This window comes from Oncorhynchus mykiss, chromosome 8 (genome assembly GCF_013265735.2).
Source record: "Oncorhynchus mykiss isolate Arlee chromosome 8, USDA_OmykA_1.1, whole genome shotgun sequence".
Classification (NCBI taxonomy): domain Eukaryota; kingdom Metazoa; phylum Chordata; class Actinopteri; order Salmoniformes; family Salmonidae; genus Oncorhynchus; species Oncorhynchus mykiss.
The window spans coordinates 54,971,359-54,986,044 of NC_048572.1; the positions used below are offsets into that span (position 1 = coordinate 54,971,359).

A 14,686-nucleotide genomic window follows, 5' to 3' on the forward strand; every position below is an offset into this window, starting at 1 on the left:
AGGTCTGCTAACGATGTACTCTAAACGAAGAGAGGCTAATGAGTCACAAAGCTGTGATCAGGCTCATGACAGATGGATGGTTTATTAAAAGGCATTAGTTAGCACCGAGCCTGTCAAGACTACGCAGGTGTAACAGAGGTATTTGGGAGTACCACACTTGTGTGTGTTGGTCTTTCTCTCATGCTCACACACACATATATGTGCATACTCTCTCTCACACACACACTCTCACGGCCCCTTTAGTTAGACTGCAGGTGTTCAATTCGGACTACTTTATCAAGCCCCTGGAGTGCCGATCTTCCTCCACTCCATAACATCCACGAATAAAGATTTATTACATTAGGACACAGGTCAAGGACCATAGAAAAATAATTTGGGTCAGGACTAAAGAGGAGATCTAAGAGAGGGGTAACACGTATGAGGAAGCCAAGCTCCAGAAACTGACAGCAACATCTGTTAAAGAGACCACCACACCTTGTGGCCAATGTGCAGACTGAGACCGAAGGAAGGGCGGAGAGAGATGGACGGAGAGGGAGAGAGAGAGATGGACAGAGAGGGAGATGGACAGAGAGGGCGAAACAAAATGATACAGACTGACGGTGAGAAAGAGAGCGGGAGAAAGGAAAAGAAACAGAGAGAGAGAGGGAGAGAGCGAAAAAAGAAAGAGGAGACGAGGGAGAATAAAAAAAAGGGGGCAAAGAGAGAGAGGAGAACTGCTTTGTGGTCCGGCAGACTTCATTCTTATTAAAGCTGACGGCTCCATTCAGATGAGAAACATCTAAAATATTGAAATTGTCTGACAGAGAAGCAGCCACATTTGTCCCGATACATTTAAACCAAATCAAATGTGTCGCTGCAGGGTAGAGAGAGAGAAAAGGAGAGAGGGAGATAATGCCTTCGACTGTGAGACGCATCATGAAAATTAATACCTCCTGTCATGGGGACACACTTTCATTTTTCCACCCTCCCTCTCTCCCCAAACTGTGAACAAAGCTTCAGGTGTGTGTTCTTTCTCTCCCTCTCCCTCTCCCCCTCTCCCTCCCCCTCTCCCTCTCCCTCTCCCTCCCTCCCTCCCTCCCTCCCTCCCAGTGGCCATAGTTGTCAATGGTCCATGAGGATTTCACTTTCTGTCAGCACTGTTACACAATGAAGCCGCCTGTTATTGGAAGGTAAAAAAAACACTAAAACACACACACATGCCATTGACCTCTCAACCCCTGCCCTACACCCCCCATCCACACATACACTCACAAATGCACTCACACGCATGCACACACGCACACACTCAAAACACACTCGCTCTCTATCCCACTCTTTCTCTCAGTCTCAATTACAGCACTCCAGCTGTCCGTAGGGGAGTGGAACGGCTTGCTGGGATATGTAAGTCCTCCAGAGCCCCCACTGTAATTGGGTGGACTTGTCTGCTGACAACTTGCCATTGGTGAAGGATGGAGAGATTGGGAAAGTGGTGTGTGTGTGTGTGTGTGCTGATGTAAGAAATAGAGGGAGAGGCGGAGTGTGCCTCTGATCAAAGTGTGTGTGAGTGTTTGTGCGAGAGTGAATGTGTATGTGTCAGAGCTCAATGCTGCATGAAAAGTTTTTCCAGCACAGATTGAGCAGTGCTGACCAAAGGGACCCACTGGGGCCATTTGACCAGCTGGACGGAGCACACATACGCACACCAGCCCAGTTTACTGACTACTCCTCTCCACCCCACGCCTCATCACGCTCAATCTAATGAGGCATGCTGGGTAATTAACGCCTAAATTAAGTGGCTCATTTGCATAGCTGTCCGGCTTAACAAAGGCCTGACGTCCCCTTTACAAAACCAGTACACCATGAAACGAAGATGTTACTCAAAGACAGGGGGTGGGGGCCGGGGGGGGGGGGGGGGGGGGGGGTAGAGAAAGGGTAAAGGAGAGTTAGGGATCAGTTAAGGGTGGGAAGAGATGAAGAGAGGGGGGAGAAAATGGGACAGAGAGCGAGACGGAGAGAAACAGAGGAGAAAAGAAAACATCTTACATTCACATCGGACCAGTAATCCTTTGAAATGCAAAAACATCTCAACAGAAGACACTTGAGAGAGAGAGAGAGCGCGCGAGAGAGAGAGAGAGAAAGAAAGAGAGAAAGAGAGAAAAAGAGAGAGAAAGAGAAAAAGAGAGAGAAAGAGAAAAAGAGAGAGAAAGAGAAAAAGAGAGAGAAAGAGAGAGAGAAAGAGAGTTGAAAGAGCACATTTTCCTTTCTCCATCTCGTGGCATTTTTTTCATCACATCTCTCTGCCTGCCCAAAGACGTCAGCTGAGCGAAGGAGAGAGAAAGGCAGAAGAGGAGAGAAAGAGAGAGAAGGCAGACGGAACAGTTCCCAGGCACTGCCGTGTTCTTAAGTCACCGTGTGAAAAGCCTGAGTTATGCTCCCTCGTTCCACTTCAACAATTTATGTACCACTCAGATAATGCTGCTTCTCCGGAAAAGGCACCCATAAATCTGACCCTGTCTTTCAGCGCTCTTGTCTCTCTCTCCCCCCTGTTGTGGTGTATGTCTGTTTTTTTGTTTGTTGGAAATGCAACAAAAGATAAGGCTTTGTCAGATAATGCTGAATGATCTTTGTCTTCGGGTTGTCACACAACCCAAATGTGATCACACTCTCAGAGATATCTCACCTATCATCCACCTTCTCACACTGACATTACTGTTGTGGCGGAGTCAAGGCACACGGAGGATAAGGCCTCTGCCAAAAAGGTCTGGACCTTTTTGACACGGGCGGTAGTTTGCTTATCTAAAAGCTGCAAGGTTGCAGGTTCAAGCATCACTTTAAGTAGTTACCCAGGAAATCACTGAACGACAAATAGAGGATGAATCACTGTTTATTACAGTTTTTCCTCCTTTCTCAGCGGACCAATTGCAAGAGGAATATGCAATCTGAATCAAGAGAAGAAAAATAACAATGTTTACTTACAGATACATTTTCCAGCCCAACCCCATTGTCTCACCCTTGAGACTCAATTAAGACTCGCTGTGCACCGCTGATGCCCTTTTTAAACATGACTCTGCAGTAATTTGTTTACTTTGAAGGCGAGAATAGGACGAAGCATTATTACAGATAGCATATCTACCATACCACTTTCATGTCTAATACTATAGCCTAGTCTACAAACGCCCCAGAGCTGGACAGTGGTGTGTGAACGGTCAATGAGGTCCCTATTCTATCCATGGCATCGCTGCCTTATTTGAAGCACGCACTAGCCAATTATTGACTATAAATTGATAGTTTAGCTTATATGCTGTTTGCCAAGCTTCTGAGGTCAATAGAGTGCAACTTCCAAGGGTTCTCGACAATATTCATTTTTTTGCAGTCTGCGGGAACGCTTTTGTTGAATGATTCATTTCATACATGACTCTTATTTTCTAAAAATATATTGCACAGCGTGAGTTCAAACAGGAAAGAAACATCTGAAAATCGTTGTGAAGTCTACGCTCGCGTCCGCCAATGCCTCAGCATGCAGAATCACAATCTGTAAGCAACTCCCTTACCTTTTCCAGCGAGAATGCAGGACAGCCCGAAAACCACCCAAACCAGGGCAAATGGCACTCCAAGCATCTTCATGACGGGAGAACCAAGACAAGACGACCTGTCTCTCTCTCCTTCACTTGATATCCCTTACTTTCTTGCGATATCTGTTCGACAACACCTTCTCAATGCGAGGTTAGCGGGGAACTGACGCTGACTGCGAGAGAGACAGAGAGGAGTGGCAGTCCTACTAGGTGGAGCGGTGCTTTGACGTGGCTGGCTGATGTTTTGATATTGGGAGGGACCGGCACAGATTTCAGTGCGCCCCGGGACTAGAATTCCACGTCATGCAGGGAAAAATCTAACGTCTAACAGCTTTTAGGCTATCATAATTTCCTCTACTTACGATGTGTTCGATTTGATTAACCTATCCATTGAACTGTGCCTATGTAATCATCACCACCGCCAGAATTTACTCACAAATATATTATTAATGGAATCGATTGCATTCTGGTGCAGCCTATAGAGAGAGTATAGGAGTCTTTGAGTTCATGTGGAGATTGGGCAAGGTGAAGTGACTAAACGGCTTGGAGTAACCCTGGATTGTAAACTGTCATGGTCAACACATGTTGATACAACACGATGTGGGGAAGTCTGTCCATAATAAAGCGCTGCTCTGCCTTTTTAACAACTATCAACAAGGCAGGACCTACATGCTCCTTTGTCGCACCTGGACTACTGCTCAGTCGTGTGGTCAGGTGCCACAAAGAGGGACCTCGGGAAAATGACAATTGGCCTAGAACAGGGCAGCACAGCTGGACCTTAAATGTACACATAGTGTGTCGTGAAAAGTGTTATGAAATGTAATGTCGTAATATTTTAAAAAGAGCTGCCTTAATGTTACTGGACCCCAGGAAGCGTAGCTGCGGCTTATGGGGATCCTTAATAAATACAAATACAGACGTTGCTTACTATATAGTTAGTAGCCTATTATAAACCAAAATGACCACAACGCGTTAATGAAATCCTTATTGTTCTCTCAATCATATGAATATGACTTTTGTTGTTATGAAACCACGTAATTTGACCAGTTTCTCACAGCACGAGAATAATCCTGCAGCAACAGGAAATGTTCATTATTGACTGTTTTTGTAAATGTTGATAAATCTTTTTGCTATGGCAAATCAATTCTGAAATGTTAAAGTGGAAGTTTAACTTTAGAAGTATTTTTTAAACCTCTAAATACAGTACAAGTTTGCATTTTCAACAACTTGGTGCTCATATTGTGATTCTAAATCTGGATGTTCTCTAAGATGTCTTCGATGTTCGCTGGAAAGGCACAGCTTTGTGGAGGCCATTGTTCAATTCCAGCAAGAGACTGACAAAGGCTTAAAGCCTATTGTATGGAACATCTGCTCCCCCCTCACAGATTTAACTCCTCCAAGTAACCAGTGGCAATATGTCTGGTTTCCTCTCCCGTTATTATTTTCACAACACTCCCTGCCTCTGTTGCGTGTGGTGAGGATTATTGTGTGTTAAGCCCCTGTGGTGTTGCCTCATGCTGTCAGGGGCCAGGGGCAGAAGGGAGAAAGTCCCTAGTGGGTCACTCAAAAAGCACAAGAAAGAGTATTTAGACACCCACCATCTCAGATTGTTCTGAAATCGTTTCTGCAGTTAGTAACAGATACATTCCTGAAACATTATTGTGTTGAAATATAATTTGATCTCAGAAATGAAGCTAATTGATTTAATCCAAAATGGCCATTTTAATTCATAGGAATCATATAAAATGCAATAACTATAGTACATAACATCATATTTGGAACAAACTTTTTTCTAACAATGAGTTAGACATGAGGAATCCAAAGGAATGTTCAAAAGCCAACCACGGACGAGTATATAGTATCAGTTCTCTGTGTCTGGCAATTAGTATGGAGCTGCAGCCCTGAGTATTGTTTCTTTATCCTATGTAATGTATTCTCAATGAATTAGGTGATGTTTTTAATCGCCCTGTTCAGAGAAATGATTCATTGAATTTGTTCAGTTTATGTCCCATCCTACATCCTGATGTTACCAGGTTCTGGCCACTAGATGGTGGTGTTCAACCACTAGATGGTGCTGGTCCTGCTATTAGGTGTTTTATTGTTTATATTCCCCCTCCCCCTCCTAAATGGTAAAGGTAAAGTTCACCCAAATTGCAGACATAATTAGTTTCCTTACCCTGTAAGCAGTATATTGACATGGTATGACAGTGACCCATGCATTGGTTAAGTTGGCCACTGTTTTACATGCGTTGCACAAATCCAATGCAAGTCAATTGTACCTATATAAGCATTTTCACACTTCAAATCATCCTAAAGTGTCTAAAAATGGATTGTGTAACTCAATTATCGTACTTGATGATTGAATGTGAATTGTGAAAATGCTAATATAAGTACCATTGACATTAATTGGATTTGTGCCACTCAGGCTAAAAAGTTAGCATTTGAAACAGTGGGCAGGTAAACAAAACCAAAGCATGGTTTGCTGTCATACCTTGCCCATAGACTGCATACAGGGTAAAGAAACCAATATATCATATTGTGGGATGTGGGGGGGGGGGGGGGGGGGGGGGGTAAAAACATCACCACATTCCCGGAGAATACATTAGAAGAGACAATACTCAGAGCCAAAGTGCCATACTATACTGAACAAAAATATAAACACAACATGTAAAGAGTTGGCCCCATGTTTCATGAGCTGAAATAAAAGATCCCAGATTTTTTCCAAATGCACAAAAAACATATTTCTCACAAAATTGATTACATCCTTGGTAGTAAACATTTTTCCTTTGCCAAGATAATCCATCCACCTGACAGGTGTGGTGGCATATCACGAAGCTGATTAAACAGCATGATCATTACACAGGTGCACCTTGTGCTGGGGACAATAAAAGGCCACTCTGTGTGGCTTTTGACCACTTCTTTGGATTCCTCATGTACCGCCTGCCTGCCGTGCGGTAGCGGAGAAAACAGCCCATGACTTGGGTGACTGGAGTCTCTGACAATTTTATGGGCTTTCCTCTGACCAGATCATATTGTATTTCCACAAAATGTTTCAGGAATGCTAATCTTCTGTTTTTAACTACAGAAATGATTTCAGAATATCTGAGATAGTGGGTGTCATGGTTTGCTGAACTGACATGAAACAACCCTAGTGTCAGAGACACAGAAGAAAAGACCTGGGCTTCATTTCCCAGGGCCCATCCTCTTCCCATACTCTTAGGAAAAAAGGTGTTTCTTCAGCTGTCCCCATAGGAGAACACTTCAAACAACTATTTTGGTTCCAGGTAGAACATTTTTGGTTCTGTGTGTAACCCTTTTGGGGTCCTTGTAGGATTTCTACATGGAACCCAAAAGGGTTCTACCTAGAACCAAAAAGGGTTATCCTATGGGGACAGCCGAAGAACCCTTTTGGAACCCTTTTTTCTAAGAGTGTGCATGTGCCTAAAGTGCCTTCAGGAAGTATTCACACCACTTGACTTTTTCTAAATTATGTTGTGTTACAAAGTGGGATTAAAATGGATTTAATTGTCAGTTTTTGTCAACGATCTACACAAAATACTCTGTGAAAGTGGAAGAAAAATTCTAACATTTGTAAAAAAATGAAAACTAAAACGTTTCAATCAACTTTAACAACAATTACAGCTGTGAGTCTTTCTGGGTAAGTCTATAAGAGCTTTGCACACCTGGATTGTACAATAATTGCACATTATTCTTTTTAAAAGTCTTCAAGGTCTGTCAAGTTGGTTGTTGATCATTGCTAGACAGCCATTTTCAAGTCTTGCCATAGATTTTCAAGCCAATTTAAATCAAAACGGTAACTAGGCCATTCAGGATCATTCAATGTCATCTTGGTAAGCAACACCAGTGTATATTTGGCCTTGTGTTTTAGGTTATTGTCCTTGAGAAAGAAGACTGAACCAGGTTTTCCTCTAGGATTTTGCCTGTGCTTAGCTCTATTCCATTTTTTTATTATTAAAAAAACTCCCTAGTTCTTGCCAATGACAAGCATACCCATGTCATGATGCAGCCACCACTGTGCTTGAAAATATGAAGAGTGGTACTTAGTGATGTGTTGGATTTGCCCGAAAACATAATGCTTTGTACTCAGGAGATAAAGTTAATTTATTTGCCACATGTTTTGCAGTTTTACTGTAGTGCCGGAAGGCAAACCGGATTCATGTCTTGGAATATTTTTTATTCTGTACAGGTTTCCTTCTTTTACCCATCTACCAACAGCTGCCATTATTCGTGAGGCATTGGAAAACTTCCCTGGTCTTTCAGATTAGATCTGTGTTTGACATTCACTGCTCGACTGAGGGACCTTACAGATAATTGTACGTGTGGGGTACAGAGATGAGGTAGTCATTCAAAAGTCATGTTAAACACTATTATATGCAACTCATTATGTGACTTGTTAAGTACATTTTTACTCCTGAACTTATTTAGGCTTGCCATAACAAAGGGGTTGAATACTTATTGACTCAAGACATTTCAGCTTTTCATTTTTTATTCATTTGTAAACATTTCGAAAAGCATAATTCCCCTTTGACAATGTGGGGTATTGTGTGTAGGCCAGTGACAAACATCTAAATTGGATGTAACACAACAAAATGTGTAAAAAGTCTGAAGGCACTATTTCAATCATATTGAAATAAATGTCATATTCAATCAATTGACTTCTATTTCGCGGCTAGGCTACTGTCTGTAATTTTCCCCTCAATGTGTTGCATGATGTGTGACAACATGTGCACAATTACGCGCCCAATCTGTGATTTAGTGCATTATTATTGATTAAGCATAATAAGCCAACTCGCCCTCAATGGCCTATTTGCAGCCAAGGTGGTAATATCTCTCTAAGAGCTGATCCGTCATCGATATTGTGGAGTAATTATAATGTTAAGGTACAATTTGAATGGAGGAAGCTGATCCAAGAGCAGTGCTCCTTTTCTTTCGATTCCAGTGATCCTATCAGTATCGACACATGGTCTTACGACTTAGCGAACATGATCTCTATGTCCTTGTTTGGGAAACACAATAATTTGACTCGTAAATGCATCTGTTACAATCATTGTAATGCTTAAGTTACATCGTAACTGGGAAACGAGGCCCTGGTTGCATTAGAGGCCAAACCAGAACCCAAAACTAGTGGTCAACCCCTTTACTCTTTCAGTAGACACTTGTCCCTCATATCTAGAGCACTATTCACTGTGTGAGTGTGTTCTTCAAACCAATGGATCTTATTGGACAATAAATAAATAAAATAATAACAGGGATTTAGAATGAATGTGAACAGCGAATACTAAAATATGAAAATAATACATGTCATGTCTCAAAATCGATGTCCATCTTCTCTCTATATTGTTTTATGTCCTGCAGATTTGAGAAGAAAGATGACGAGTTCAACGGGAAAGTGAGACGGTCAGGCAGCCAGTAGACTTAATTCTTGCACAGTACCCAGCCTAGCTGACACGAGGCAATTTTCCTGATTGGTTTACCACTTTTTTTTTCCTCTGGCTTCCATTGATTTAGTCACCCTTCTGGCCATCCTACAAGGGTAAAAACGCCAATTACTTTTGAACAGATTATGATAGAGACATGAGGAATGGGACATTGGTTTCCTTAGAGGATTAGCTAGACAATTGGATTATTATTTTACACATTGGTCAACATGTGTGTTTTTGATTGGACACCTTTCATGCTGTATAGCAGAGTTAAATGGCATCATTCATTTCACGTACAAAACAAAAGACTCAAATTGGTTTGGCTATTTAGATCAGGACTATGATAACCTGTATCATTAAGGTATATTATTAAGGTATATTATTATACTACCGTGATATTCAAACAACAAAAAAGGTTGTGGCGAGTCATTGTGTAAGTCCTAAAGATAGCGGTTTTTAAAAGGCCAGGAGTATTAAGTGCTTGAGCAAGTGTGCATCTGTCTCTTTCAGAAGGGAAATTTAAGAGGCTAGCCTCAAACTGATTTACACTTGATTTAATTCCCTCTTTTTACTTTTATTTGGCCTGTTTTGAGCTAACAGATACAAACCTTGCACTGATGCAAATGCCCAATCTGGTGCGCCATTGACAGCTGCATGTTGGATTCAAATCCCAATGCTGTACCTTTGACCCATTACTATTGGTAGAAATGTATACCTCTTTAAAATGATTATGTACTGTATAACCTGAACATTTAGTACATAATACTAGCTGTTTAGTACATAATACATATAATACATTTAGTACATAATAATAGCTGTTTTTGCCTGCATTTTCAATTTTATTTTTTCACTACAATCAAATGCAAAGGCCTTGTATTTGATCCCCAATTTCCCATAGTCCCATGTGGTTGCCTCATTGCGTATGTTTAGGCAGTTCTAGTTTGCGGAAAACATATTCCATCGAATTATTGCTAATCTCCTTTCCTGTGTTTTTTTCCCTTCTGTTTCTTCCTCTATCGTTTGGATATTCAGCACCATGGACAGCGGTCGGTTCAGCACCATGGACAGCGGTCGGCGTTTGCTTGCAATTTATATTGTCCACACGGGGTCAGACTTGAGTCATTTAAAAACAAAACAAAATTGACATGTTCTTGTGTGCATCTTGAGCTGGTTGTAGCAAGCTGTACAAGTCCAATCATTCACCAAAAGCTCAATGGCGAATACAGTGGGTTAAGCAGAATAAGGGTAAAACATATTTGGGGTGAGAATCTGTCTCTGCATCTAGTTAGTTCAGTGACCTTCCAGCTTGTAGTTCAGCAAAAATAATTGCAAACAAATTGTAAAGGTAAGTACAAGGACGTTGTTATAACAGCTCACATTGTATTTAAATGATATAGCTAGTGTGTGTGTGTGTAGGGTAATTAGAAACCTTCCCTTCTTTCTGCAGGTTGTGTGGAAGTGTGTGTGTGTAGGGTAATTAGAAACCTTCCCTTCTTTCTGCAGGTTGTGTGGAAGTGTGTGTGTGTGTGTGTGTGTGTGTGTGTAGGGTAATTAGAAACATTCCCTTCTTTCTGCAGGTTGTGTGGAAGTGTGTGTGTGGTAGAGACTTGTGCTATTTGTACAGTGCCTTCAGAAAGTATTCAGAACCCTTGACTTTTTACACACACACAAAAAGGAAAAACTGAAATATCACATTTACATAAGTATTCAGACCCTTTACTTAGTACTTTGTTGAAGAACCTTTGGCAGCGATTACAGCCTTGAGTCTTCCTGGGTATGGCACACCTGTATTTGAAGAATTTCTCCCATTCATCTCTGCAGCTCCTCTCAAGCTGGATTGGGAGCGTTTCTGCACAGCTATTTTCAGGTCTCTCCAGAGATGTTTGATTGGGTTCAAGTCTGGGCTCTGGCTTGGCCACTCAAGGACATTCAGAGACTTGTCATGAAGCCACTCCTGCGTTGTCTTGGCTGTGTGCTTAGGGTTATTGTCCTGTTGGGAGGTGAATCTTCGCCCCAGTCTGAGGTTCTGAGTGCTCTGGAGCAGGTTTTCATGAAGGATCGCTTTGTACATTGCTCTCTTCATCTTTCCCTCAATCCTGACTAGTCTTCCAGTCCCAGCCACAGAAAAACATCCCCACAGCATGATGCTGCCACCAACATGTTTCACTGTTTCCTCCAGATGTGACCCTTAGCATTCAGGCCAAAGAGTTCAACCTTGGTTTCATCAGACCAGAGAATCTTGTGTCTCATTGTATGAGAGTCCTGTAGGTTCCTTTTGGCAAACTCCAAGCAGGCTGTCATGTGCCTTTTACTGAGGAATGGCTTCTGTCTGGCCACAAACAAAAAGGCCTGATTGGTGGAGTGCTGGAGAGATGGTGGTTCTTCTGGAAGGTTCTCCCATCTCCAAAGAGGAACTCTGTCAGAGTGACCATCAGGTTCTTGTTTACCTCCCCCCTGACCAAGGTCCTTCTCCCCCGATTACTCAGTTTGGCTGGGCAGTCAGCTCTAGGAAGAGTCTTGGTGGTTCCAAACTTATTCCATGTAAGAATGATGGGAGGCCACTGTGTTCTTGGGGACCTTCAACACTGCAGACATTTTTTGGTACCCTTCCCCCGATCTGTGCCTCGATACAATCCTGTCTCGGAATTCTACAGACAATTCCTTCGACCCCATGGCTTGGTTTTTGCTCTAACATGCACTGTCAACTGTGGGACCTTATATAGACAGGTGTGTGCCTTCCCAAATCATGTCCAATCAGTTGAATTTACTACAGGTGGACACCAATCAAGTTGTAGAAATATCTCAAGGATGATCAATGGAAACAGGATGCACCTGAGCTCAATTTCGAGTCGAATAGCAAAAGGACTGAATAGTTATGTAAATAAGGTATTTCTGTTTTGAATTGTTAATACATTTGCAAAAACTTGATTTTGCATTGTCATTCTGGGGTATTGTGTGTAGATTTATGAGGGGAAAAGATTATTTAATACATTTCAGAATAAGGCTGTAACATAACAAAATGTGGAAAAGGGGAAGGGGTCTGAATACTTTCCGAATGCACTGTACTAACATGTGTCGTCCTTTGATGTGTGTAAATATGTCAGTTTCATGTGAAGAACGCAGATCTCAAACAACTTGTGTTCTGTTAGCATTAAAAAAAAGAAAAAAAGTATGTTCTGTATTTTTGCCACTAGTTGTCTCTATCGTGCCATAATACTACAGAACCTTTATGCAACGTTGCTCCAAACTGGGCAAGGCAAAAAAGTGTAAGTACACTACATGACTTTCAAAATCCTAACATTGCTGAGCCTCTCACTGTCTTTTTTTGTCTTGCCAATTTAGTGGTGAGCACACAAAACGATGTGGCGCAGACTGGGTGTCACACACTACAAGATTATTCACTTGATCGTGAGGATTGTCGATACCACGCTGTGTCGCGAAAACAATGATGTGATTAGATTATCTTCAACGAGCTGTGGCTCAAAGCAGCCTCATAAACGTTTTCATTCAGACATTCACGCTTGCCATACAGAGTTTAAATGTATAGCCAACATTTTGGTTTGAAAACAAGAGTATAAATATTATGGCCACCGGATTATTTACATTGACATCCTCCATTTGTTTTTATTTACACTGCTGCTATTCGCTGTTTATTATTTATGCATTGTCACTTCACCCCTACCTACATGTACAAATGACCTCGACTAACCTGTACCCCCGCACATTGACTCAGTAACGGCTACTAAAACTGACAACCGCGTGAAGAGCAGAAATCTCATCTAGCAAGCAAGTCGCAGCAATAAAGAATTGAGTACATGCGCGTTCACGCGAAGGGGGGGGGGGGGTCCTGTCAGGGGGAGATTTTCGGCACAACACCCGTACACCATGGATGTTATTATTTTATTGTGTTATTTTATAATATTTTTTTACATTCGGTTATTTGCTAAATATTTTTTATACTCTTTCTTTAACTGCACTGTTGGTTAAGGGTAAGCATTCATGTTGTATTCGGAGCATGTGTCAAATAAAGTTTGATTTGATGCGAAAAACACTAGCTCTGGCGAGCTATTGAAACTTGTTTAACATCTGAGATGTCACATTACAATAGTACTGGAATTGGAAAAGGTAATGATATTTTTGATAGTATAGTTGACATTTAAAACTTAGAGAGGTTTCCAAACAAACGCGGGGTCGCCTCCAAATTCCTGACCCAAGTGAAATCGAACAGCTGATCGAGCTGTCGTGACAGAAATGCTGCAGACAACGCATTCACAGGTCGCTACGGAGGAGTTTATTTTTTATTTTTTGTAGTAGTAGTAGTTGTAGTCAAACTAGGGGTCGCGGGAGAACACAACCCAAGGTTGAAGGTTGATACACAACCCAACCAGCCGCACTGCCGGAAGCATCCAGCCAGCCGTGTCGGAGGATGTGCACCTGGCAACCTTGGTTAGCGCGCACTGCGCCCGGGCCGCCACAGGAGTCGCTGGTGCGCGGACATCCCTACCGACCAAGCCCTCCCTAACCCGGACGACCCAATTGTGCGTCACCCCACAGACCTCCCGGTCACGGCCGGTTACGACAGAGCCTGGGCGCGAACCCAGGGACTCTGATGGCACAGCTGGCGCTGCAGTACAGCACCCTTAACCACTGCACCACTCGGGAGGCCAGGAGTTGTGGTTTCTGACCCTGCAGTCTCCCACTGCAGCGTTCAAAACAACTCAGAACTGGGAACTCGGAAATCTCTGACTTCCGACTTCAGTGCGTTCAAGACAACTGGGAACTTGGCAAAAAACGAGCTCCGGGTGGGAAAAAAATGTTTTGAACGGGTGTCCAACTTGGAAGTCCAATTCGGGAACGCTTGCCTCTTTCCTGTAGATCACGTCATGATTTGACCTTGCATTTTTCAGAGTTCCCAGTTGTCTTGAAAGCACCATAATACTCATGGTATCCTTCGCCAGCTCATATCTATGTGAAGCTTGGTTCAGTGCTCTCGTCTGCTTTAACACCAAATATTGATCTAGGTTAGATGTGACAGCAGAGATGAGACATGTGTGACACTGTCGACCAGGCTCGCTGCCTTTGAGAATCTCCAGCGCGACATGCATCAAGCATGGTGGTGAGATCAGACTCATTTCCAGTTGACTGTCCCACATTAAAATAATGTGATGGTGAGTTGAGAAGACAATCAGAATGTTTTTCAATTGACTGCCATATCCCCAAATAAAAAAAGTCAACGTTGGCAGTTAATTACATATTTTTTTTCACATGTTTGGGTTTGAGAGATTTTTCAGATATCAAAATGGGGTTGAAGGCCAAAAAGTTTAGGAACCCCTGGTATGAGACATTCAATGTGTGTATTATAGTTAGCCTGCTATCAATGTCAATCACCTGTAGCCACCTGATAAACCCTGGTAACTAACCATGTCTGCCAACTATGACGGACTAGGTAGCTATGTAGAAAAAAAAAGACTAGCTAGATGTGGAAAATGGTTTTATTTTGGCAGTTAAATGTATGCTGTACCTATGTTGCACCCAAAAGTCACTGGTTGTACCGTCCGTCCTTGTGTTATTATGAAGCTATGTCCCATTCCGATTCCGTACACTTTCTCAATAAACCCCAAAATCACAACCTAACTCCCATCATAGTTACCATGATTAATATCTCAACATCTGACCACAGTGGTAAACCTTCTC

At 42.3% G+C, this 14,686-nt stretch overlaps 1 protein-coding gene across 2 annotated transcripts in view; it reads right to left on the minus strand.

Moving 5' to 3' along the window:
* LOC110530144 (calsyntenin-2) overlaps positions 1-3,788 on the minus strand; it is a 276,314-nt gene extending 272,526 nt beyond the window's left edge. For both annotated transcript variants that reach the window (XM_021612991.2, XM_021612992.2), the window contains exon 1: positions 3,531-3,788. In XM_021612991.2, the coding sequence (XP_021468666.2) occupies positions 3,531-3,603 (73 nt within the window). In that variant the 5' untranslated portion in view covers positions 3,604-3,788. The remainder of the gene's footprint in view (positions 1-3,530) is intronic.
* Between the last annotated feature and the right edge of the window lie 10,898 nt (positions 3,789-14,686).